General features: G+C 31.4%; 1 protein-coding gene and 1 long non-coding RNA gene across 2 annotated transcripts in view; one reads left to right on the top strand and one right to left on the bottom strand.

Moving 5' to 3' along the window:
• The first annotated feature begins 592 nt into the window (after positions 1 to 592).
• LOC114933726 (dynein beta chain, ciliary) overlaps positions 593 to 23,657 on the top strand; it is a 57,475-nt gene continuing 34,410 nt past the window's right edge. Inside the window, 22 exon segments of the mRNA XM_085488769.1 lie at positions 593 to 1,026; positions 1,090 to 1,197; positions 1,607 to 1,835; positions 2,829 to 2,981; positions 3,221 to 3,432; positions 4,546 to 4,731; positions 5,374 to 5,577; positions 5,683 to 5,874; positions 6,878 to 7,087; positions 7,882 to 8,156; positions 9,081 to 9,199; positions 10,181 to 10,495; positions 11,706 to 11,808; positions 13,674 to 13,847; positions 14,733 to 14,961; positions 15,172 to 15,267; positions 15,543 to 15,889; positions 16,747 to 16,903; positions 17,156 to 17,388; positions 17,892 to 18,003; positions 18,716 to 18,893; positions 19,061 to 19,209. Of these exon segments, the coding sequence (XP_085344895.1) occupies positions 796 to 1,026; positions 1,090 to 1,197; positions 1,607 to 1,835; positions 2,829 to 2,981; positions 3,221 to 3,432; positions 4,546 to 4,731; positions 5,374 to 5,577; positions 5,683 to 5,874; positions 6,878 to 7,087; positions 7,882 to 8,156; positions 9,081 to 9,199; positions 10,181 to 10,495; positions 11,706 to 11,808; positions 13,674 to 13,847; positions 14,733 to 14,961; positions 15,172 to 15,267; positions 15,543 to 15,889; positions 16,747 to 16,903; positions 17,156 to 17,388; positions 17,892 to 18,003; positions 18,716 to 18,893; positions 19,061 to 19,209 (4,212 nt within the window). The 5' untranslated portion in view covers positions 593 to 795.
• Positions 3,179 to 23,657, bottom strand: part of LOC146724854 (uncharacterized) — a 60,768-nt gene continuing 40,289 nt past the window's right edge. The window contains exons 2-3 of the long non-coding RNA XR_014926143.1: positions 14,743 to 15,027; positions 3,179 to 3,469 (exon numbers count right to left, since the gene is read on the bottom strand). This is a non-coding gene — a long non-coding RNA (uncharacterized LOC146724854). The remainder of the gene's footprint in view (positions 3,470 to 14,742; positions 15,028 to 23,657) is intronic.

Raw genomic sequence — 23,657 nt, forward strand, 5'->3', positions numbered from 1 at the left:
TATAAATAAAAATGACCGACAAGAGAGAAGAGGAGAAAAAGGAGGATGACGAGCGTCTCGAATATCTTTATAAATATCTTGTGTTATCGAGAAAAATTAAACTCGATAAATGGATAAGGATGTTGACAAACGAGGAATACAAGGTGCAATATATTTCCCCCATAAATCTCCTAACCTTTAATCATTAATGTGAATTAAATGCAAATTTGAGATATGCGTTAGGGTAATACAATATATATATATGTATGTCTATATTTCAAATCTGATTCTAATAATTTTTAAAGAAAAATTAACAAAAAATTAATTTATATTAACCTATTGACAATACTCTTTCTCAATTCTCTTCATAGCAAAATATGGATTAATAGACTATATATAAAAAAATTTCATTGCTACGTTTGAGTAATATATAATATATATTTCATGATTCTAATAATTTTTAAAATTTTACTGTACTATAAAAACAATTATCAAAGGAAATTAATTTATTCATCAGAAAAATATCATCATTAACGTAATATTAGTAATATTTTTCCCAAAATAACAGATTAATAGAATATACGAAAAATATGCTTGTAGAGAATTATTCTTTATTTTAAATTATAAATAAATTTTTAATTATTTATTAAGAAGAAATGGAACAGAAAAGAAATTGCAATATTCTTACACGAGCAACATTTTCGAAGTTTTTTACCATCTAATAACTTTCTTTCTATTTTCACTTGAAAGATAGAGTTCAAGATTAGACTAATAATATTGCTTATTTATATCCTAAATACGAAAATATGTTAGGAGATGATCATGAAATTCTTCGACACGCCGTCGGAGATGATCCTGATAGTACAACTGAGTCCGGCTGGTGTTTTGGTGCCGTTTCTCGAGATACCAGCCACAGGTCGAGTAAAGGCATCATATTTCATAAAGAGGAGCCCTGCCAAGATCACGCGGGAAAATTACAGAGACGTCATTATACCTGGCGACATGGCACCGAAATCCATCGAGGAATTGTCCGTTTTGTTTGAGGAGGTAGCGAATTGCTCGCGTTCTAAAAACAAAAAGAGATTGACTTACACGACTTGTTCTATTTAGGTTTACGTGCCGATATTGTCGAATCCGAAAAACCACAAAAGCTGGCCGCACATCATCGGCGAAGACATGAAGAAACACGTTTACGATTTTCGCAACATAATATGTCAGGTACGCGAAGTCGCTTATAGTTATTTAAAAAAGAAAAAAAACGCGTTTACATATCCTTCGATTTTTTCTCCTTAATGCTTGCTAGGATCATGTTAGATTGTAACGTCAGAGGTGAAAAAATACACGCTGAACATTTTTGCGCGCTATTTTTAGATAAAAAGATATTTTGATGAAACGCAATTTTAGATGACTTTAGCACACTTCTAAAATATTCCGAAAACTATCCTTTTCCTTTTATAATCCATCTGACGTCACAATCTAATATGGTCACAGTGAGTACTTTATTATAAATAAAATATGTCCGAACTGTAAATGTAAAATTTTTAAGCGGAATAGAAATGTCTTTCTTAGTTCTCTGCTACAAAATACTTTAAAAAACGAAAAAAAGGAAAAAAACAATATTTTTCAGATTAAAGGTAAGATGACGGGGCAAACGTTACTGCCGATGCCGATGGGCATCGAACAGGTATTCGAAGCGGAATGGAAAGCGCAGAAGAGCGGCGGGTTCGAGATTGATGCTCGTTTGAAAAGCGATATAGAGACTATCGTAACAAAATGGTGTTCGCAAATTAGCGATGTACTCAACGAGGAGAGCACACGCGGTTTTTTCAATGATAAACAGCCGCTACCGAGCGAGGGTATTTATTTTTAAATTGGAAGATTTTCTGAACTAATTAAAAACTCTTCGTGTATTCAATTCGGATTTTTTTAAAGATTGACAAAATATTTTATAGTCATTATTTGTGGACTTGGTATAAATTATGCATTGTATTATGATTAGGGATGGGATTGAATTCAACATGTAAAAATCCGAATTGAATCCGATAATCAAGTTTCATTTTCTAGGATTCGAATAATACTCGTAAGAAATAATAATTTTTTTATTTAGATGAATTAATTTATCTATTGTATTTGCGAAGTAATTGAATTCGATCGCAGAATCGAATTTAAATTTTAAATTAAGTAGACGTATAAAAGTCCAAACAATACTTACAGCTAGTACTTAGTACTATATACTAGTACTAAAAAGTACTTAAGTACTTTATTATAAGTATTTATACTTATTATAGAAAAAGTACTTCTTAACCTTTGTACTTCTGAACCTACAAAACTTGTTGCAAAATATTTTTTTTATTTTTAAGCATTCTTTAGGTTCTTCATATTTTTTATCTAAAAACATATTATTGTTTTACTTCATAAAAATTTACTGTTTCTGAAAAAAATTATCATTTTCTTTATTTATCATTTTACTTTATTTAAAAATCATTTAAATAAAATAGGTACATTTTTATTTAGATAATAAAACAATAATTTTGAATGATACAAAATTGCATTTTAAAATTTATCGAAACAAAATAGATTTAGTCGAAATTACAAAAAATTTAATTTTATAGACGAGTACTTCGATAAAGAATATAGAAATATTGTTTTAAAAACTTATGGCATTATTTTTACCTATTTTCTATATGTTCATGGATTCATCTTTGACACCTTGTATAATTTAGATAATTTAAAAAAAAAATATAATTTAGAAAAAAAGTATGTATATTTTTTATTTCTTTATGATTTATTTGATTTCCAATAAATTCATAAGATTTTAATTATTAATCACGTATATATTTTTCTTTTAGAGATCGAGTTTTGGCGTAAACGACTTGAAAACGTTGAATCTATCTACAATCAGATGAGGGATCCTCGAGTGAGAAAGATGGCATCTATCCTGGAATTAACTAAAAGTCCCTACTCGCAGTCTTTTAAGACTCTGTTTAAGGATGTTATCACCGGTTAGATCTTGCTAATGTTAATTAACGTTACCGAACAAGCGGTCAATAAATATTAATTTAATGTATTGATAATTAAATGGGTGTATAACAAATTGATATATTTAATTCCTTAATTGCCCTTCTAATGAATTATTTAAAAAACTGAGAAATTAATTAAAAGAGTTTTCAGATAAATAAGGTATAACTTCGTTAAAAAAATTACGTTAAAATCCAGAGAAGCTTTTTATTCGTATTTTTAGCGGTGATCGAAGCGCGCGATGTGTGTTCATATCTGACAGCATTAGAACCTTATATCGAAGACATACAAAATACCGAATTCAAAGATATACAACCGAAATTGAAGCCACTGCTGCATTGCGTGTGCCTAATATGGTCGAACTCGAAATATTATTGCACTTCCACACGGATAATCACCCTGTTGTCCGAGATATCCAATCTGCTGATAAGCGAGGTAAACAGTTCTTTCAATCCTGAGGCGCTCAAACGATCTAAATAAATTTATTAGACATTAATATTAGACATTTATTTAATGAGAGAAATTTAATTTAATATCTTTTCAAGAGAGCAGTAATGTCATGAAAACTTTTTGTTGTGCTGTAATTTATTTAATCCCAAAGATTAATTTTTACTGATCTTTTTGCTTGTTGAATTTCGATTTATAGGAGAAATATTTGGAAATATCATCAGATAGTGTCGGAAAATATGAGTCCTCAACTTTCGAAAAGAATTTATCAGAAAGATATAAAACAAAGTACCCTGAACTAATCTTATTTGAAACGGATTTCTGTTAAATCAGCTGGCTTTTTCATATGTTGCAGTTTATATCGAACAAAAGATGCAATAGCTTGAAAGCTAAATAATGGACAATTATTGAGTTATAGTCAGTTAAACAGCTCGCAAAATCCGAATTTTCATGTTTAACTGATTTGAAACCAATAACTGTCTATTATTTAGCTTTACTAAATTAAGTTAATGTTAGTTGCTTATAAAATTAATTTAGTTAAGTTAAAAGTTGCATAAACAAAAATTAACTTAATTAAACTTAAGTTAAGATTAAATTAACTGAAGTTAAATCAAAAGTTAATTTTTAAAAACAATAAAGAAAAAACAAAGAAATTTGTCTTTAACAAAGAAATTTTGATTTTTATATAGAAATATATTTTTGAAGAAATAATTACAATTGATGACAAATGAACATAAAAATTAATAATACTTTAATTTAAAAATAATACGTACATAACTTATAAAAAATAATAATAGTATTCAAAGATAAAAAAAATTAACTTAGGACAAAGTTAATAAGTTACAAAAATAAGTAGTTGAAGTTCCAAATTAATACATTTTAAATTAACTAAGCTAAGTTAAAAAGTTATTAACCTTTTTAACATTTTTTTAAACTTTTAACTAATTAACTAGTGTTTACCCAACCCTGATAAGATTAGTATGAACTACTTTAAATCAAATACGCGCGTATTTAATTAAGACGCAATAAATTAAATACTTTCTTCTTTTTCTGTAAGAACGTACAGATGCCCATTGTTTCGCTAATCGTGCAGTTTCGCAGGCCGCCAAATATTTGGATCAGAGCACCTTGTTCGCGGGTGACGTGAAGGACAGTTTGAAACGTTTGGAGCACGTGACGGGCATTCTGACCTATTACACAGAAATATTCGAGTTCTTTCGAAGCAAGCTGGATAATTACTTCAAGCACTCGGCCGACTTAATGCCGTGGAATTTCGACGAGGAATTAGTACTTGGAAGAATAACGAATTTTCAAAAACGTCTGGCAAAGATAAAGGTTTCATGCTTCGAGTCTTAAAATTCAGTTCGAGCAATTTATTTTGATGCTAGCTGCGTCGTCAAAATATTTCTATATTCAAGCATTTTCCTCTTAATATATTCTATTCTTTTTCGTAATCTTCTTTTCAAGCTAAAATAAATTAATACAAATCTAATTTTTTAAATCACTTCCAAAAAAATATACATATAAAATCGGCTTCGTAAGATTTGTTTTATCTGTATTTGACATTTATTGATGATGATTCGAAATTTGGATCAAAACGTACAAAATAAATAATATTTACCAAGAAAAAATAATTTGCGCACCATTTAACGTTCTTGGTTCTTATATAATTATAACTCGCTTTTTTTGCTTGTGGATATTCAATATCAGAATCATTTCAATTTAAAAAAAAAATATGTATTTATTATATACATATAAAATATATATATATATATATATAAATTTATATAAAAATAAATATATTTTATATTTAAAAATATATATAGCAAATTTTTTAAATATAAAAATCCAATCTTCGTTGCTAGAAATACGAGATAAGCTGTGTATAAGTTCAAAGAAGGTAATAAATTATTCCACGCTATTCGTCAGACGTTGTTCGAGACGGCTCAAGAATATTTCAAGCTCGAAAAGATGGAACTCGCCGGTTTGAAGGGAAAAACGCTATGCTCGATAATATACAATATTCACGAAAAGTTTGTCAAACTTTACAATAAATTTGCCGAGTTGCAATACGATATTCTAATACCGGAGGATACACGATTCGACGATAGCGTCGCTTTCTTTATAGCGAAGGTGAGACGATATAACTACTCGCATAAGTTTTAAAAAAATAATATAAAATTGTACCCTTCTTCCCCGCTGTAAATAATGTAAATTTTGTTATTTCGTTTGTCGTAGATTGAGGAATTCGATCGACAGTTGGCGAATCTATTCGATCAGGCGTTCTCCGAGTGTCACAATATAGAATTTATATTTAAAATAATATGGATCATAGGCTCGATGGCCAATCGACCGATCATCATGGCGCAATTGTGGCACAATTACGAGAGATTGCTTCAAAGAATTCACAGTCATTTCGATGCAATTAAAGTGCGCACAATGTGTCTCATATATTATATCATTTTGATATTAATGATTAATATTAGCAATGGGATTAAGTTTTTTTACAAACAGAGATGTGAAAAATGGGTGTTTTGAAACACATTTGAAATAGAAAATACAAAATAGTTGAAACCTTTCCATTTGAAAATGCAAAATGCAAAATGCTTCTTAAATATTCATTTAAAATAAAAAATGGAAAAAAGACATTTTTTAAATAGTTTTTTTATTTAAATAAAAATTATTGTTTTAAATATTTACATTTTTACATTTATTTATACGATTTATATTTAAATTCTTAATTTTTTATTATTTATATTTTGTGTGTACTATTATGTCTTACATTTAAATTCTCATTTCTTTTTATATAAATTTAAATTACAAAAATTGAATTATATACATAAAAATTTGCATATAGAATTACAAAAAATGTTTATTTATATTGTTTACAGATATTTAAATTTTTTAAATGATATTTTGATTGCAGTGTTTGTACTTCTTATTACTAATAATTTTATTACTTTTTATTACTATAGTGATGAATACTAATAATAAGTAATAAGGAAATTAATGATTAGTTCGATCATACTGGCTCTTATTAATAATTTGTCTTTATTAGATATGAAGCACACTACGGTTCGACCTTAAATTTAGGTCCTTTTCAAGTGCTAAAATTATAAGTACTAATAATAAGTACTTATATTTCGAACTTTGCAAGTTCTTCGATTTAAAATTCGAACTATTCTAGATTCAATTACTTCTAAGTACAATATATAAAATATTTCTAATGAGTACTATTTCACATCCTCTAAAAAAATATGAAACTTGATTATTTAACTAACTTATTTGACTTGGATTTCACATATATATTGAACATGATTCTATCTCTAGTTAATAACAAGATTAATATAAATATAATATACATATTTATATGTAATCATCATTATTGATTATTACAAAGTTTGAGAGCCTTGAAAATCTGTATCTTTTCCAGATAATATTGGACAGCAGGTTTAAGAACCGTGACGAGAGCGTATGGATAGAGACCGATCAGTATTTCCCACGTGTGGCTGGCGCATTGTGCACATTGATGCAATTGCGGCAACGAATAAACTTCCCTACGCAATGCGTGAAATCTGTCGATCATCCTCTGGTAAATCTGAAATTGACGCGCGAAACTAAGCCGAAGTACGAGCAGCTGCAGGTAATGAGTTGCTAAATCTTAAAATATTTCTTTTCCATTCACTGCACTCTTGTAACTCCCTCTTAAGGGGATCCTTCAGTGAACAATGAACTCCGACAAAATAGTAGTGTCCTCATTTTGGAATTAAAAATATCGGTAATTACCAACTGATTTTCGAAAAATAATTACTGATAGTTTAAATTTCATATTAAAAATCATCCAGATCAAATGTATTAGAAATCCATGTATACATGGCACACATGAAGTCACTTTCCGCTACGTTTAATACTATTATAGATTTGAACGTAAATATATATTGCTGTTTTTTGCTCTATTATACAACACACGCACACATACGTAGGAATCATAATACAAACTATACTTTTATATTAGACTTCTAATCTAGATTTAGAGGATAACAATTCTTTTTTTCATGTATTTTTTAATCCCAGGGATCTTGTGTTTATATAAAATGTATATTTTTGATATAAAGCATATAATATAATGAATTGACAGCTCGTCTGTCATTCGAGACGTCATATCGAGATAAAAATTGAGAAAGAAAACTGTAATTTCGTTATTATTTCTAGTTTGTCATATGAAATCGAACTTCCCTGGGATTGTTGTATGTATTGCAATCGTATAGAAGCATTTTTAATTCTGTCAAATTAATGCGACAAAAGCCTAGAAGTACGAAAATAATAATTAATCGGTAAAACAGACAAACGTGAAGGATCCTCTTAAGAAATTCACAATGCTTTATGTATTCGTACGACGAAAATTGCGTTAATAAAAGCACATCGTGTTCCCGCAAGTCGCTCATGGATACGCTGGAGCACGAAATATTTACGGACTGGGCCAACAAGATAGTCAATATAAGCAACGTTCACTTGTCGAAGAGCTTATTAGCGATACGCGGGAATAAATTGCTCGATCTGAACTTCGACCCGGAGCTGACCGCTCTGCTGCGTGAAACTCGTTATATGATGATTATGGAGAGGACAGACCTGCCCGTGGAAGCGATTCGGCTCTACTACAAGACACAGTATTTTTTCGAGAGCACGTACAATCTCAGTTTGTTCATACGATGGTGAGTAGAAACACTTATTAGATTAGGTCTGTTCGTTTTGGCTACACTGACTACACTAATTCAGAGGTTATCTTTTTCCTGCCTTTGTCGAGCAAAAAAGACAATCTCCGAACTAGTGTGTAGCCAGTGTAGCTTGGTATTCTTAGGGAATTTTGTTCTACATTGCCTCTTTAATTTTAAAATATTTTAAAGAAAAGAGTTTTAAAGAAAATATAAATTTATTAAGAACGTAGATATTTGAGAAACGCCAGACAGAATTTATAAAAGGTAAAAATCTTCTCTCGACCGTACTGGCAAATATTATTTATTCAATCACAACGTTTCGACCCTTCTTTGAGTCCTTATCAAGTGATTTGTAAAATTAAAAATAAAATTATAATTCTAAGATGTCAAAAACGAACATAGTATCGGTTTGATAACACGTCAAGACTCTTAGACGAGTTATTGGAGACTCCAGTCAGTCTCCAATAACTCGTCTAAGAGTCTTGACGTGTTGTCAAACCGATACTATGTTCGTTTTTGACATCTTAGAATTATAATTTTATTTTTAATTTTACAAATCACTTGATAAGGACTCAAAGAAGGGTCGAAACGTTGTGATTGAATAAATAATATTTGCCAGTACGGTCGAGAGAAGATTTTTACCTTTTATAAATTTATTAGTTTTAACTAAAGTATATATTAAAATATATTTTATTATAATATAATACGTTATTATATTAAAAATATTCATTTATATTAAAACATTATGTATAACAAATAAACTTATTTCAAAATTGTATTCTAAATATTACTTAAATTACTTTAATTTTAAACAAAAGTACCTGGAAAATTATGGAATCCTCAGGGAATTTATTTCTAAGATTTGAGTATACACCCTGCAAGATGACTCAAATAATTTCGACTCATTCAAATGTGAGGCAGGTACAACCGGATAAGGACTTACAGTTTGCCTGTGGAATTTGAGTTGGTGAAACACGAAATCAAGAAGGTAGACGAATTGATTCATATCGGTCAGGAAACTTATAACTGGAATTCTCCAGGTGAAAATTCTGGTTACATACACATGTTACTAGTTATTAACTATACCATATATCAACTTATATAATATAGTTGATAAATAGTTATACATATACAGGATATCTTAAAATTAGACCGATCAACTTTGAGTGGTTGTAAAGAATATCAAAACAAAAGGATATATCAATATTCATTATTATTTAGACGAAATTCATCTTCGAAATGGACAAGTTTTTTCATGAACAATTGACAGATAAGCAATTGATTTATGGGAAAGCTAAATATGATGGAAAAAAAAATATACTTTACTTCATAAACTATTTTGTCAAAACGGTTTATTTGCGGACATGCATTTATTAATAAAATTGACTTGTTTTAATGTTCTTTATAACTACCTGAACTTTGACAGTCTAATTTTGGAATAGCCTGTATGTCATACATATACATATATGTATATGTATATTTATACAGTGTTTTTAATAATGAAAAAGTATAGGAAATGATTTTTTAAATATATACTCCTTCCTTAAGGAGTTACATTTTTTCAAAGAAGAACTTCAAATTAGATTTTTATTTTTTTAAATTATTAAGTTTACGAAAAAAAAAGTTTCTAAACAAATCAAGTTTTCTAACGCATATTTTTAAATGATTACATTCTGGTCTCTTAAAAAGTTTTAATAAAAAATTGAATAGGGGTTGTTAATTTCATCCCTTTATACGGAAAGATTAAAAAAATATTAATAAACATTTTTTTACCAATAGAAATATTAATTTTATTTTTTAACTTGTTCAAAATTTGAGAAAAAAAATTAAAAATCTAATTTTTACCTTCTCCATTGTAGGAATGTAACTCTTCAGGAAGGGATTTAGAAATACATGTTTACATGAAAAATTTCCCTTAATTTTCGACATAGAATGATTTCCTAAAATTTTTCGCGCTTATTTAGGAACACTCTGTATATGCATATATCATATAGGTATAACATTATATTGTAAAAATACAGAAGTGCCGGAGTACATCAGTAACCTGATGCTTCCGATACGAAAGTTACACTCGCGGATCTTTTGCGCGCAAAAAAACGTCAATGCGTTGCTACGAATGATTTACTCGTGGGCACTGTCACCGATATTGGAACGTAAGGATTTTAAAAGCGAGAATTTGCTCGCCGTGGCCGAACGTGATGAGCATTTCCAAAAGCGATACGGTCAGATCGAGCGTGCCGTCAGAGAACTGAATCGAGTCTTGGACGAAAATTACAAACTCTTCTTCGAGTTGTTGCCCGATGCTTGGTACGAGAAAGACGAGTTCGAGTGGAACGGTAGTAACTCATATTCACTTCTTGTCAGTGTTTGCTGTTATCTAAATAAAATTATATAGATGATCATCTAGATGTAACTTTGGCGTCATCTTCTCTTTATATAGATAATAAAAATATGTATTATCTATATCTGCATCTTCGATAAAAAAAAAGTATTATCTTTATACTAAATTATTCAGAATAATTTTCAGATAATTTTGGTTTTAGAGTCATAGCTCATAAAAATATTTAAATAGTAGAACTTAAGCAGTAAACGATAAAAATTTAAAAATAAAAATATAAATACATATATTTTTATATTCCTTTTATAATTTACATTTTTTTATAACTGTGTTTACATAAGCAATCTTAAAAATTATTATCTAGAAAATTATCTAGATGAATCGCCATATAATTTTATCTTTTATCTAAATATATTTAAAATAAAATCATTTTTATCTTATCTAAGATAAATTTACATATTTTTATCTTATCTTCATCTGGCTAATTTTAAAATCATCTAAGCACAACACACTACTTCTTGTCTCGTAAAGTTAGATTGTTGCAGAACGAAAGTTTGTAGAATATTTTCTTCGAGTTTTTAATTAATTATATTTAATTTATTAATAAAGAAATTTATTATTATATCTAAATTAATTATAATGTGAATACTTATTTAGTCAGCTCTTTTAATTTTTAAAGCCACAATCTCCACTTGATTCCTCTCGACCAATAAAGCCAAACGCAATGTTATTGCGACAATTATGAAGGAAAGAACATTTTGGAAAGGAATTTGAATCCTATGGTTGGGATCTCAAAAATTCCCCTTGTTCCTTCTCTTAACATCCCCTGTAAAGAAATAGGCGAGAAAAATATTGGTCCGAAAGTTGGCTGAATCGGGACCGATTCAGCCAACTTTCGGACCAATATTTTTCTCGCCTATTTCTTTACAGGGGATGTTAAGAGAAGGAACAAGGGGAATTTTTGAGATCCCAACCATAGGATTCAAATTCCTTTCCAAAATGTTCTTTCCTTCATAATTGTCGCAATAACATTGCGTTTGGCTTTATTGGTCGAGAGGAATCAAGTGGAGATTGTGGCTCTAAATTAATTATATTTCACATCACGAATGCTACCATTTTTTATATTAGTTGTTTTATCTATCTTATTCGGAAACCTTAAAATTTCAAGATTTGATTGAAATGAAACTATGATACATTTGAATACACAGATGCGCGAATAGATGTCGGGCAAAAAGTTATGGAATTAGACGATTTCGATGATAGAACAGAGGACACTGAAGAGGACGCGCGAATTCTACCGAGCAAACTGAAGTATAAATAGCAATTTTCTTTCTCAAAATTGAAACAAATTTTGCCTAATAAGAATGTCGGTTTATTTCCGGTTAGACTCTTCAATTTGATGGATCATTTTCATAGGATTTTTTTATCAGAAGAAGAATGCCGCAAACCACAATGTGCTCGGATCCATAATTTTTGACATACCGATTTTTACAAGTTACAATAGCAGCACAACTCTCTCTTTCGCCACAACAATTGATGATACCATATGTACATTTAAGAAAGAATATTTTCTGGACTAATTTAGTGCTATATATATATATATATATATATATATATATATATATATATATATATAGCGTGTGTGTGTGTATTATAAAGTGAAAGCTGCAAACTCACCCCGAAAAAATTTTAACTTAACCCAAACCTATTTCTACGTAAATTAAAATTATATTTGTTACATTAAAATTTTTATTTAAACATTTTATGTATCAAATTTGATGAAAAATCGCAATGAAAATAACCTCTAACAAAAATTTTGAAATCTCAATGCCAATCCTTTAAAGAAAGTTAGGTTTCATTATTTGTCTCGTCGAAATGTTTTTCGTGTGAGACCTAAAATCGTCAAAACATTCTGGAAATTTCATAACTTTGTAGCCGTACACGAGAAAGCAGGCAGGAATGCTACCATTGAAATGGATTTTGAAATGGGAAATGATTTGCCCGTTAAAATCAGCCTAGAAACATTGTTCTATGACCTTTTTAAGAGGAGATAATTTTTAAACATTATCAAATTTTGCAAATTTTAGAGCGCTCCCTTAATTGTTTTGACTCTGTCAATTATACACTTACACTTAGTAACAACTGTAGACATTGACAATGTCATTAGAAATCAATTTTTAATTAATTAACTTCATTTTCCTTCTTTTTTTTTTTTTACTGAAATTAAGCAATTTTACAACTTCTTGCAGCATAAAAACATAGTGGCCATCATGAAAAAAATCTTGTAGCTATTCGCCGATTTTTTGTCAAATTCAGGGTACTGAAAAGTAGAAAAAAACGTGAAGAACAAATTTTTGTTGTTGTTCTATACAATTGGTTTTTAGGTCAAAATGAAAAAAGAAAAAGTTGATAATTTTTACGTTATTTTCATTCATTTGTAACCAGTCTATATGTTTTCGTAAAAATTTTAACAATTATTGCGTTCGATAGAACAAAGTTTTATAGCCTTAATAATCTTTTTTTTAAATTGCGATACAATTATTTTTAACAGAGTTATGAACAATTACAGTTATCTTGCTCATTTTTCATTTAATCGGTAACTCAGTAATAAAAAATCGTAGAAACATTTTTAAAAAACAATTTTGTTAAGAAAACTTCAAGCTTTCACACCGGAGAGTTGACAAATGTCGTAGATTTTTTTTACACACGGAGCAGGTCCGCAAAGTGAGAAGAAATTTTCTAATTTTGTTCAGTTCGTAGTTTTCTACGTGTAAGAATGACCAAACTTACAGGAACTTCAAAAAAGTAGTGATCTTTCGAAAGTAGAGATTTCAAACTTTAAAAACCTTTTTTTAAATTTAAATTTGGTTCATTTTCAACGAAGTTACAGCTGACTGAAATTTAAGTGATTCTCTAATTGTTGTGAGAAGTATATTTAAAAGATAATTCAAATTTGAAACAATCTATATCTCCAAAAATTATTGATCAAAGCGCACTCTAATTTGCAACATTCTTTTTCTCGATAAAAAGTCTATCCAATACACATCTATCAAATTGAGGGATTTTGGAAATAACGTTCTTCTCTTTTATTTTCGTGATATCCGTATATAAAAGTAGCAATAAAACAAAAATTGTTTGCACCTGTTATGAGAAACATTTTTCATTTATCGTTATAGAATTGAGGAGAGGAAAAGGGCGGGAGCTGATGTGGAAAATGAAAAAGCCGAACTGACAACAGAAATATTTCAAACGGACGAGGAAATCGCTCAGTGTATGATCAAATGGAAGCCATATCTCGTTTATATCGACGATCTAATATCGAAAGCTCTGATCCAAGCCGCTTCTACCAGGTATCGAACCTTTAAGTGTTTTTTTCTCTCTGTAAAGTTAACGCGTCATCTTAAAATTAATCGATTACACAGTAGGAGACAAAATTCTCTCCAAAGTAGGACACAAAATTTTCTGTGTTTTCTACGTTTCCCGAAAATTTTTTGTGCTGAACATGATACAGTTGTCTAAATTTTTCTAGCACGTTAGGATTTAAATTGTGAGCCAAAAAATTAAATTTTAATATTTCTTGCGGTAAAAAAAAACTGATTTTTTAAAATGAACTTAATGGCATTTATAATTCAAGAATTTCAAACGAATTTCAAAATTTGTTTATATATTTAATTTAATCCAATCTTTTCACAAAATTGAACCTAACTTAACACGCAGAGGTAATAAAATAACTTTTTTTGGATCAACAAGATGTCTCATTAAATTTTTTGTACCAGGATCAAACTGTCTTTTTCCTTTTTTGATTTATTCTTTGCAAGTAAATTCATATTATAGTTACTTTTTTTATTTGTTGCTACCTATAAATATGTATTTACCTATTTTGTAAATTATATAAAATGTCTAAAATTCAAACAGTCATGATGTGATAAAAAAAAGTTGTACAATCATGAATCAAAATTTGAAAGCTCTTGAATTATACTTTCAGATGCCGTACCGTTGAGTTTAAATAAAAACCAGTTTTCTTCGTGTCATAAAAAAATTAAAAGTAGCCAAAAACTCCATTTTTTACTCAAACTCCTGACATGCAAATTCTGACATTAGAATTTAGGAGAGAAAGAAGAAAAGGTCTTTTTTGTTCTACTGTGTTCATTTTTATATTTTAGAAATATCATTTCTCGATAATATTTTATTAAGAAATAAAAATTATCACATTCACACAATATGCATATTTGCAGTATATGTTACCTGCTGGATGAAACCGATCCAGAAAGCAACGTGTCGCCTCTTTTCGAGATCCAGTTGTCACTTGAGGCGCCCCAAATTGTCTTTCGTCCTGCGGTAGATCCGGACGATCCCGAAGGCTTCTACGCATTTTACGAGGGCCTGCTGCTCGACATTATGAGAATGGGAATTCTGATACCGCGTGTGGATCCTGATGTCGCAACTGAACGAGAGCATTATGGAGTACGTCGTTGTATATAGGGTGCTCGGTAACAGGCGCATAACATTCAGCGTACATCTCTATATTATCTGAAACGTAAAATAATATTTTTTGGTCCTTTACGTGAAGAAAATAGTCATTAAATGACTTTTTAAGTATACTTTTTCAGCCTATCGTGTACATGATATTATAATACAATTCTTCTGTTACTAATCGCGCTATAATATTTCAAGATCGATTTAACGGAAGAAGAAAATATCATTTTCATGCTCGAGGAGACATGTAACAGGATCAAACTGGGTTTGGTGCAAGCACAGGAATATATTACCGTAAGATCTCCAAGCAATTTTATATTTATCTTTTATTTTCAATCTCAAATTTAGATCGTAGACATATTTTATTCGTCATTTTCCCCCAAAGGAATACATATATGTATATATGTATATTATCTCAACTTTCTAAATCTCTATTATTTCCAATTAATATAAAAAAGCAAGTCTGTCGAGCAAACTTTCGAATAATAGTATTTATTGTATTTTAAAAAATCATTTAAATATGAAATTAATTGGTTAATTCAAAATGCAATTAATCTTCAAACTACTAGATCTATGAGCCATTTTCTTGGCTATGGCTGGACGACAAGCAGCAGTACTTGAATCTGTTCTTACGTTTTGGCCGAGCGTTAACAGATGAGGAAAAAAACTTAATGGCGCAGGGTCTAGAAAATTTTCCGGAGAATCCGAGAGAGAGAAAGCCAGGATTGGATGATTTCAAAAGAGAGATCGACTATTTTATGCAGCTTTACAAAAAATGCGACGAACTCGAAAACGAGAAGATTTTCTTACGTTGGTTACGTCTAGATGTGAGATCCTTCAAGCAAGCTCTGCTCAACACGATTTGTAAATGGACCAATTTATTTAAGACGCATCTCATCGATTACGTAAACAACGAGTACGTGTGATTTATATATACAGAGTGTCCAATTTTAACCATCTCCAAAAATTGTTTTATTTTTTATTTTTTATTGTACAAAATAAAAGTTTTCAAACAAAGGTTGTTTGATTTGATGGAGGACAGAAGATGATGCTACTGATTTTTTTCTGAAGGACGCTTTTCAAGATCATTTATGTTTTTTAGTGGAACTACTATAATTTATTTATATAAATTGATTCCTCATAATTTTTGGCATAAAAAGTTATGAGGGTAAGATGGTCAAAAAATAAATAGTTTACGAGATATTTTATATCTAAATTTGACATTAATGATACATAAATTATGAAATATTTCATAAAATATTCATATTTTAACGATTACCACAATACTTTCATGCATAAAATAATAAAAGGAAGCTGGTGTAAAAAAACTCATAACTATAAAAAAAATAAGTAATTTTCAACTAGTAGCTACATACTTTTTCTTACAAATAACTATATGTGTTTTCTTTACACTAATAAACAATAAATCTTATCCTTATAACTTTTTATACCAAAAAGTAATTTGTGTTTTATACAAAAATGATTAAAAATATTGATTTGTATAAAAAAAATTATAGTAGTTCTATTAAAAAAAAATAAATAAATAACCTTTAAATGACTTTGAAAAATCTTTAGAGGAAACTCTCTTAAGAAAAAAGTCAGTAGTCATCTTCTGTCCTCCTTCAAATCAAATAACTTTTGTTGTACAATCAAAAATAAAAATGTTTTTGGAGGTGGTCGATTAAAATGGACTTCCTGAATATATACATATCATTCTTTTCAGATATTTAGAAAAAAAATCCAATTGATATTCGAATAATTCATACATTGCAGGCTCAGAAACCTTAGTGAATTCTTGACAAATGCTTTAAAGAAATTCATGCAGCCGATCGCACCGGATGATTACGAAGATTTGCTAAACACTATATATTACTTAAAGGAAGTCCGAGATCGGCAATACCAAATTGATGACATGTGGGAACCTATAAAGGTAGAGTAAATAATGATATTATGTAATTTCGTTTGATTTCTAATATTATAGAAAAAATAAATAAAAGAAAATAAATGATAAAAGAAAATAAATAATAAATCAAAAAAATAAAATAAGTAAATTGTATCTTATTTCATGATTATTTCTTCAAATTTATGTAGAACGAAAAATTCAACACTAGAACGAAAATAAAAATTACAACTTTTCAAAAGCTACTTTTCTCTTGTAATAATCATGTTTATTCAATTGTAGGCGACCATAGACCTTCTCAAACAGTACCAAGTAAAATTCGGTGAGGAAACGTATACCTGGCTAACGGAATTGCCGGAACAATGGGCGACGGTTAAGAAATGGGCGGCGCAGGTGAAGCAGCTCGTGAGTCCTTTGATGGCGCGACAAATTGAGCTGCTGAAGAAGCATCTTAATTATTACGATTTCAGGCAACAGCAGTATCTGACGCAATTCCGCGAAAACGTCGTATTTGGGTAAGATTAGAGATGTTTTTTAAGAAAAGAATTTTTTTTTAATATAATATTTTTTTTTATACTTTTATTAACATATAGTAAAAGAACCTATTATTCTTATTTTTTTAATTTATTCTTTCTCGAAAATAATTTTAATGAATTATTATAGAGATTTTTGCAAATTACATAAAATTTGACATAATTCGAATAGTTTTAACAAAAATTTTGTATTATGCATTTATAATTGAAAAGACTCGAATTATCATCTATTAATCTACTTGTATTATCTAAAAAGTTAAAAATAATGAAAAATCAATTTTAGTAATCAAAAAATATAAAGATATTAAATATCTAAAAAAAATCATATTTAAAATACTATATTTACAACCATATTATAATTTTTTTCGTAAGAAAACTATTTTTATGAAAAAAATTAGTTTTTCTTCACATTTCTAGATAAGATAGTTTTCTTTCCTATTTTTGTAACTAAATTTATAACATAATATTTTTAAATCACTGCTTAGGTTCGATTGTACAAACGTGTATGAGAAACTAGACAAAATAAACGAAGAGATCCTGGCATTTGAAGAGGAATTAAAGGCATTGCACGATCAAGCGAATATATTTGAGCAACAGGTAATTAGCGATGGAATTAAGTATTTAACAAATAGCTTCGAATTTGTTTGTATAATTTCGAATTCCTTATAATTACTTTAAAAAAAAAAATACTTTCAAGTATACTTAAACTAGAATTCTCTAGTATCTTAAAAAAACAAAACTAGTTACTTTCAAGTACATTTTTATGAGAAATTTTATGTTGTATATAACGATGAAATTAAATATCTTACAAGTAGTTTTGAATTTATTTGAATGGAAACCTTTATGGTTATTAAAAATATATATATATATATACTTTCATAGTAAATTTTTACTCGAATAATACTGTAATTATTGTATGTGTATATATTATTTTTATATCATTTTATATTCAATAAATATCAATTAAGATTTCATTCTCTTTGTTATTGACAAATTTATGAGACAAATATATTAATAAAAATTCGAACCTGAATGAAATAGGTTCGAACTTTTGTAAATAAAAAGCTCGAAAAACAAGAGTTCGATTCTTTACAATAGAAAATATTTATAAGATAATTTCGAATTTTGTACTCAAATCTAAAATTCGTTTATAATTGTCCTAGATTCCATTATTTCACAAATATAATATATAAAATATTATTTCTTATACAATATTATTTAAAACCAAAAAAATGAAATCCAGAAAATAAAACTTGATTATTCGACTCGGATCTTTAAGTGCATATTAAACTTGATCCCATTTCTATAGGTAACAGAATTTAAGCAAATCAAGCTGGCTAGAAGAGAATTAAGACTTCTAAAAAATCTTTGGGATTATGTCAATATCATTACGTCGAATCTGGACGAATGGAAGACGACATTCTGGAAAAAAATCGATGTCGATGGAATGGATCAAGAATGTAAAAGATTTATTCGAGAATTGAGACGTAAGTTTTTTTTTTGCACTGTTTATATCGATGTTTCTCCAACTTCCTTATATCAAGTATTTGTAAAATTCAAAAAATTCTGATTTTAATCACATTCGCATCATATATAAATTGTACATAATATATTTAAAAAATGAGAGTAATTAATTTTTTGTGTTAATTTTTAGAATTAGATAAAGAGTTACGAGCTTGGGACTTGTACGCGCGCATAGAAGCACAGGTGAGAAACATGATATCATCGTTAAGGGCAGTTTCGGAATTGCAAAATCCCGCCATCAGAGACAGACATTGGCAAGAGCTCATGGCTGAAACACGGGTGCGTAAATAACAGTTCGATAAAAAAAATTAACTTGAACTAGCCGTTTTTCATTTTTTGTGCTGGACACGAATCTGGTTTCCAAATTATTCCATTGTTTCACAATTTTGAGAGATCTTCAATTAAAGTGCAAAAAGGCTATTTACTATGAACTTTGTTATAACTACAATATGTGACGTGCTGGAGAATTATTGCAATCAAAATAAAGAATGTTGTTAGAACTTTCAACCTTCAAAAGAAATTTTTGATGTCAGTTATGGTTAATAAGATATCCATGATTAAATGTGGAGTGCATTGAAGAAGTTAGCTGTGACTCGTCATTGACAATTTATCGAAAAATATAACTTTCAATTATGTTTATTTAAACCTTTAAGGGTTTTTTTTAGAATAAGATTCCAATGTCAAAATTGTCAAATTCAAAATAGTGAACTCAATATGGCGAATATCAATTTTAAAAATATTTTTAAATTGGGCTTCCGGTTCCGGTAAGAGAGTGAGTGACAGGTGTGTGAAAGCGTGGCAGGTATTTGTGAGGAAAGAGTGAGAAAAGGGGTGAGGTGAATAGGAGATAAGAGGTGAGAGGGTGTAGAAAAAAGAGGAGGAGAGATTGAAAGGATAGGAGAGGAGAAAGGGGTGAGGAGTTAGAAAGGAGAAAGTAGGAAAAGGTGAGACACGTGGACACGTAGACACGTGGAAGAAAGAGAGTAGAGGAGAGTAGGTGTAGGGAGTAGGTGCAGTAAAGTAAAAAGATAGGGAATTCACTAGGGAATTCACTAGCGAGTTGGAGCGAGTTGGAGCATAGAGTAGGTGAATCGAAGAAAGAAAGCGATAAGAGGGAAATGATTAATGAAGAGAATATTAGAGATAGGAGGATAGAGATCAATAGAGATAGGATGTTAGAGGAAGGGGGAAAAAGGGGAGATGAGGAAGAAATAAAAAAGAAGGCAGGGAGGCCGAGAAGAGTAGAGGAGTTAGGGAAGGAGAGGAGGAGCAGTATGGGATGTATAGAGGATTTTTTGAAAAGGAAAAGAGAAGAAGGGGGAGAGGAGGATAAGGAAGAAAAGGAAAGAAGCCTAAGAAGGAGCAAGAAGACAGAAAGGCTGAATAGAGAGGTAGGGGGGATAGAAAAGGAGGAGTTAAGGAGAATGATGGAAGAGATAGGGGAGAAGATAACAGAGAAGTTAGGCGAGGAAATGAGAAAATTGAAGATAGAAATTTGGAAAAAGGAGGGGGAATGGAGAGAAGAAAGAAGAGAATTGAGAAAAGAGATAGAGAGCCTGGAGAAGAGAGTGATAGATTTGAAAGCAAGAGTAGAGGAAAGAGGAAGAAAGGAGGTAAGAGAAAGAGAGGGGGGCAAAGGAGGGAGTAAGGGGATAAACGAGACAATAATAGGAAAAGTGAAGGACATAGGAAAGAAATTAGAATGGAAGGAAAGAGAAGAGAGAAGAAACAACATAGTAATAAAAAGAATGGAGAAAGGGAAGGAAGGTGTAAAGGAAAGAGTAGAGAAATTAATGAAAGAGATAGGAGCGAAAGCAGAGATAGAATGGATAAGGATGTTGAAAGGAAAGGAGGGAAAGGAAGGTGAAATGGTGGTAGTAAAACTAGGAAGTGGAGAACAGAAAAGACAGGTAATGGAGAGGAAGAAGATATTAAGAGGAAAGAGGGTGAGAATAGAAGATGATTTAACATGGGAAGAGAGAAAGATAAAATGGAGACTAATGGAGATCGCGGAGATAGAAAGGAGGAAAGGAAACAATGTATGGACGAGCTATGGAAGGATAAAAATCAATGATGTATGGTGGAGATGGGAAGAGGAGGAAGGTGTGCTAAAAAATTGGAAAGGAGAAATTAGAGAAGGTATAGAAAAAATGAGGGGGGAAGAAGGGGGTATGAAGACAGGAATGGAGGAAAAAAAGGGATAGAAGAAGGGAGAAGAGAAGAAAGGAGGAAAGGAGGAGGGGAGAACAATAGTAAGAAGAGAAAGGAGGAAGGAGAAAGGGGGACGGAGGAAGGAAGGAGAAAGGAACAGGAGAGAAAGGAAAAAGGAGGGGAAGTAAGAGAAGAATGGAAGATAGGTTTTTGGAATGTGGCAGGGCTGAAGAATAAGGAAGAAAAGTTCTGGAAGGAAATAGAAGATTGGGAGGTGGTGGTGATGATGGAAACATGGATAGAGGAAAGGGGGTGGGAGGCGATTAAAAAGAGGTTACCGAAAGGATATAGATGGGAGAAGCAAGCAGCAAAGAAGAGAAAGAAGAAAGGAAGACCGATGGGGGGAATGATCATGGGGGTAAGGGAGGAGAGGGGGAAGATAAAAGTATCAGGAATGGGAGAAAAGGCGGAGGGAATAATGATGGCGGATTTAGAAGTAGGAAGAGAGAAGTGGAGGGTAATAGGCGTATGCATCAACGGGGACATGGAAAGGAAATTGGAGGAAATGAAGGAATGGATGGAAGAGAAAGAAGAAAATAAATGGACGATTTTGGGAGATTTCAACGCAAGGACAGGTAGAAAGGGGGGGGGTGATAGGAGGGGAGGAGGAAGAAGAAAGAAGATCAAAGGACAAGAAAGTTAATGAGGAAGGGAAGAAGTTGATAAAAGAGTTGGAAGAGGTGGGATGGGGAATTTTTAACGGAGGGATAAGAGGGGATAGGAAGGGGGAGTACACATATACAGGAGGAAGAGGGGAATCGGTAATAGATTACGTGGTGGGAGAGGATAGAGTAAAGGAAAGGATAAAGAGAATGGAGGTGGGAGATAACATAGAATCGGACCATCACCCATTGATTGTAACGCTAGAAAGAAGAGGAGGAGCTGAAAAGGGAAAAAGGGGGGAGGGAAAAGGAATAAGAAAAAGAGGGAGATGGACAAAGAGGGGAGGAGAAAGAATAAGAGAGGAAATAGAGTGGGGAGAGGGGTGGAAGGAGGGGATTGAAGAGGAGCTAGAGGAAAAAATAGGAAGAATAGAAGAAGAATTGAGAGAAGGAGAAAAAGAGAGTGGAGAAGGGAAAAGGAAAGGGTGGTGGGACGAGGAATGTGAGGAGAAGAGGAAAGAAGTGAGGAAAAAGTTAAGGGAATGGAGGAAAAAAGGAGGAGGAGGAGAAGGATATAGAAAAGTAAGGGCGGAATATAAGCTAATGTGTAAAGGAAAAAGGGAGGAGGAGAGGCTAAGATGGTACAAGGAGGCGATAGAGGCAAGAACGGAAGGAGAGGTATGGAAGATTATTAACAGGGAAAGGAAAAAGAGAGAAGGGATGAATGAGGAGATAAAGGCGGAGGAATGGAAGGAATACTTTATGGATTTATTGGGAGGGATAGAGGTAAAAGTGGTAAGAGGAGGAAAAGAAAAAAGGGAGAGGGATGAGGAGCAGGAGATAAGCAGGGAGGAAGTGAAGAGGATGCTGGGAAAACTGAAGAAAGGAAAAGCAGCGGGGGAGGATGGGATACCAAGTGAGGTATGGAAATATGGAGGGGAGAGGGTAGAAGAGTGGGTATGGGAAATGTGCAACAGAGTATGGAGAGGAGAAGGATGGCCGGAGAGGTGGAAAGAAGGGATAATAGTGCCACTGTTGAAAAAGGGAACGGGGAATAAAGTGGAAAACTATAGATGAGTAACATTGATGCCAACGCTATACAAGATATACGTGGGGATTTTAACTGAAAGGTTAAAGGAAGAAATGGAGGGGAAGAATATGATACCGGAGAGTCAGACAGGTTTTAGGAAGGGAATGGGAGTGATGGATAGTATCTATGTGTTGAACTATCTGGTGAATAAGAGGGTAAACAAGAAGGGGGGAAAGGTAGTCGCGGCATTTATGGACCTGAAGGCGGCGTTTGATTCGGTAGATAGGGAGGTGTTAATGGAGGCAATGAAGAGGAGGGGAGTGAGGGAGGGATTAAGGAGTAGGATAGAAGAGGTGTACAGGGAAACGAGGAGTAAGGTAAGAGTGGGGAAGGAGGAGGGAGAAAATTTTTGGACGGCAAGGGGGGTGAGGCAAGGTTGCCCAATGAGTCCGCACTTATTCAGTTTGCTGATAGCGGATATAGAGGAAGTGCTAAAAAAAGGAGGTTGGGGGGGGGTGAAACTGGGAGGGGAAAAGGTGCATTGTCTGGCGTACGCAGATGATATGGTACTGTTGGCGGAGGATGAAGAAGGGATGATACATATGTTGGGGAAAATGGAAAGTTATATGGACAAGAAAAGGTTAGAGGTGAATGTGGATAAGACAAAGGTAATGAGGTTTAAAAAGGGAGGAGGAAGAATGAAGAGAGTGGAGTGGAGATGGAAAGGAAAAAGGTTAGAGGAAGTGAAAGAATTCACATATTTAGGGTATAAGCTACAGAGGAACGGGAAGCAGGAGGCGCAGGTAAAGAACAGAGTTAGGAAAGCAGGAGCGGTGATAAGACAGGTGTGGGGAATGGGAAAGAGAAGGTTTGCAGGAGACTGG

This window comes from Nylanderia fulva, unplaced genomic scaffold (assembly GCF_048542155.1).
Source record: "Nylanderia fulva isolate GAGA-0341 unplaced genomic scaffold, ASM4854215v1 Scaffold113, whole genome shotgun sequence".
NCBI classification, from domain to species: domain Eukaryota; kingdom Metazoa; phylum Arthropoda; class Insecta; order Hymenoptera; family Formicidae; genus Nylanderia; species Nylanderia fulva.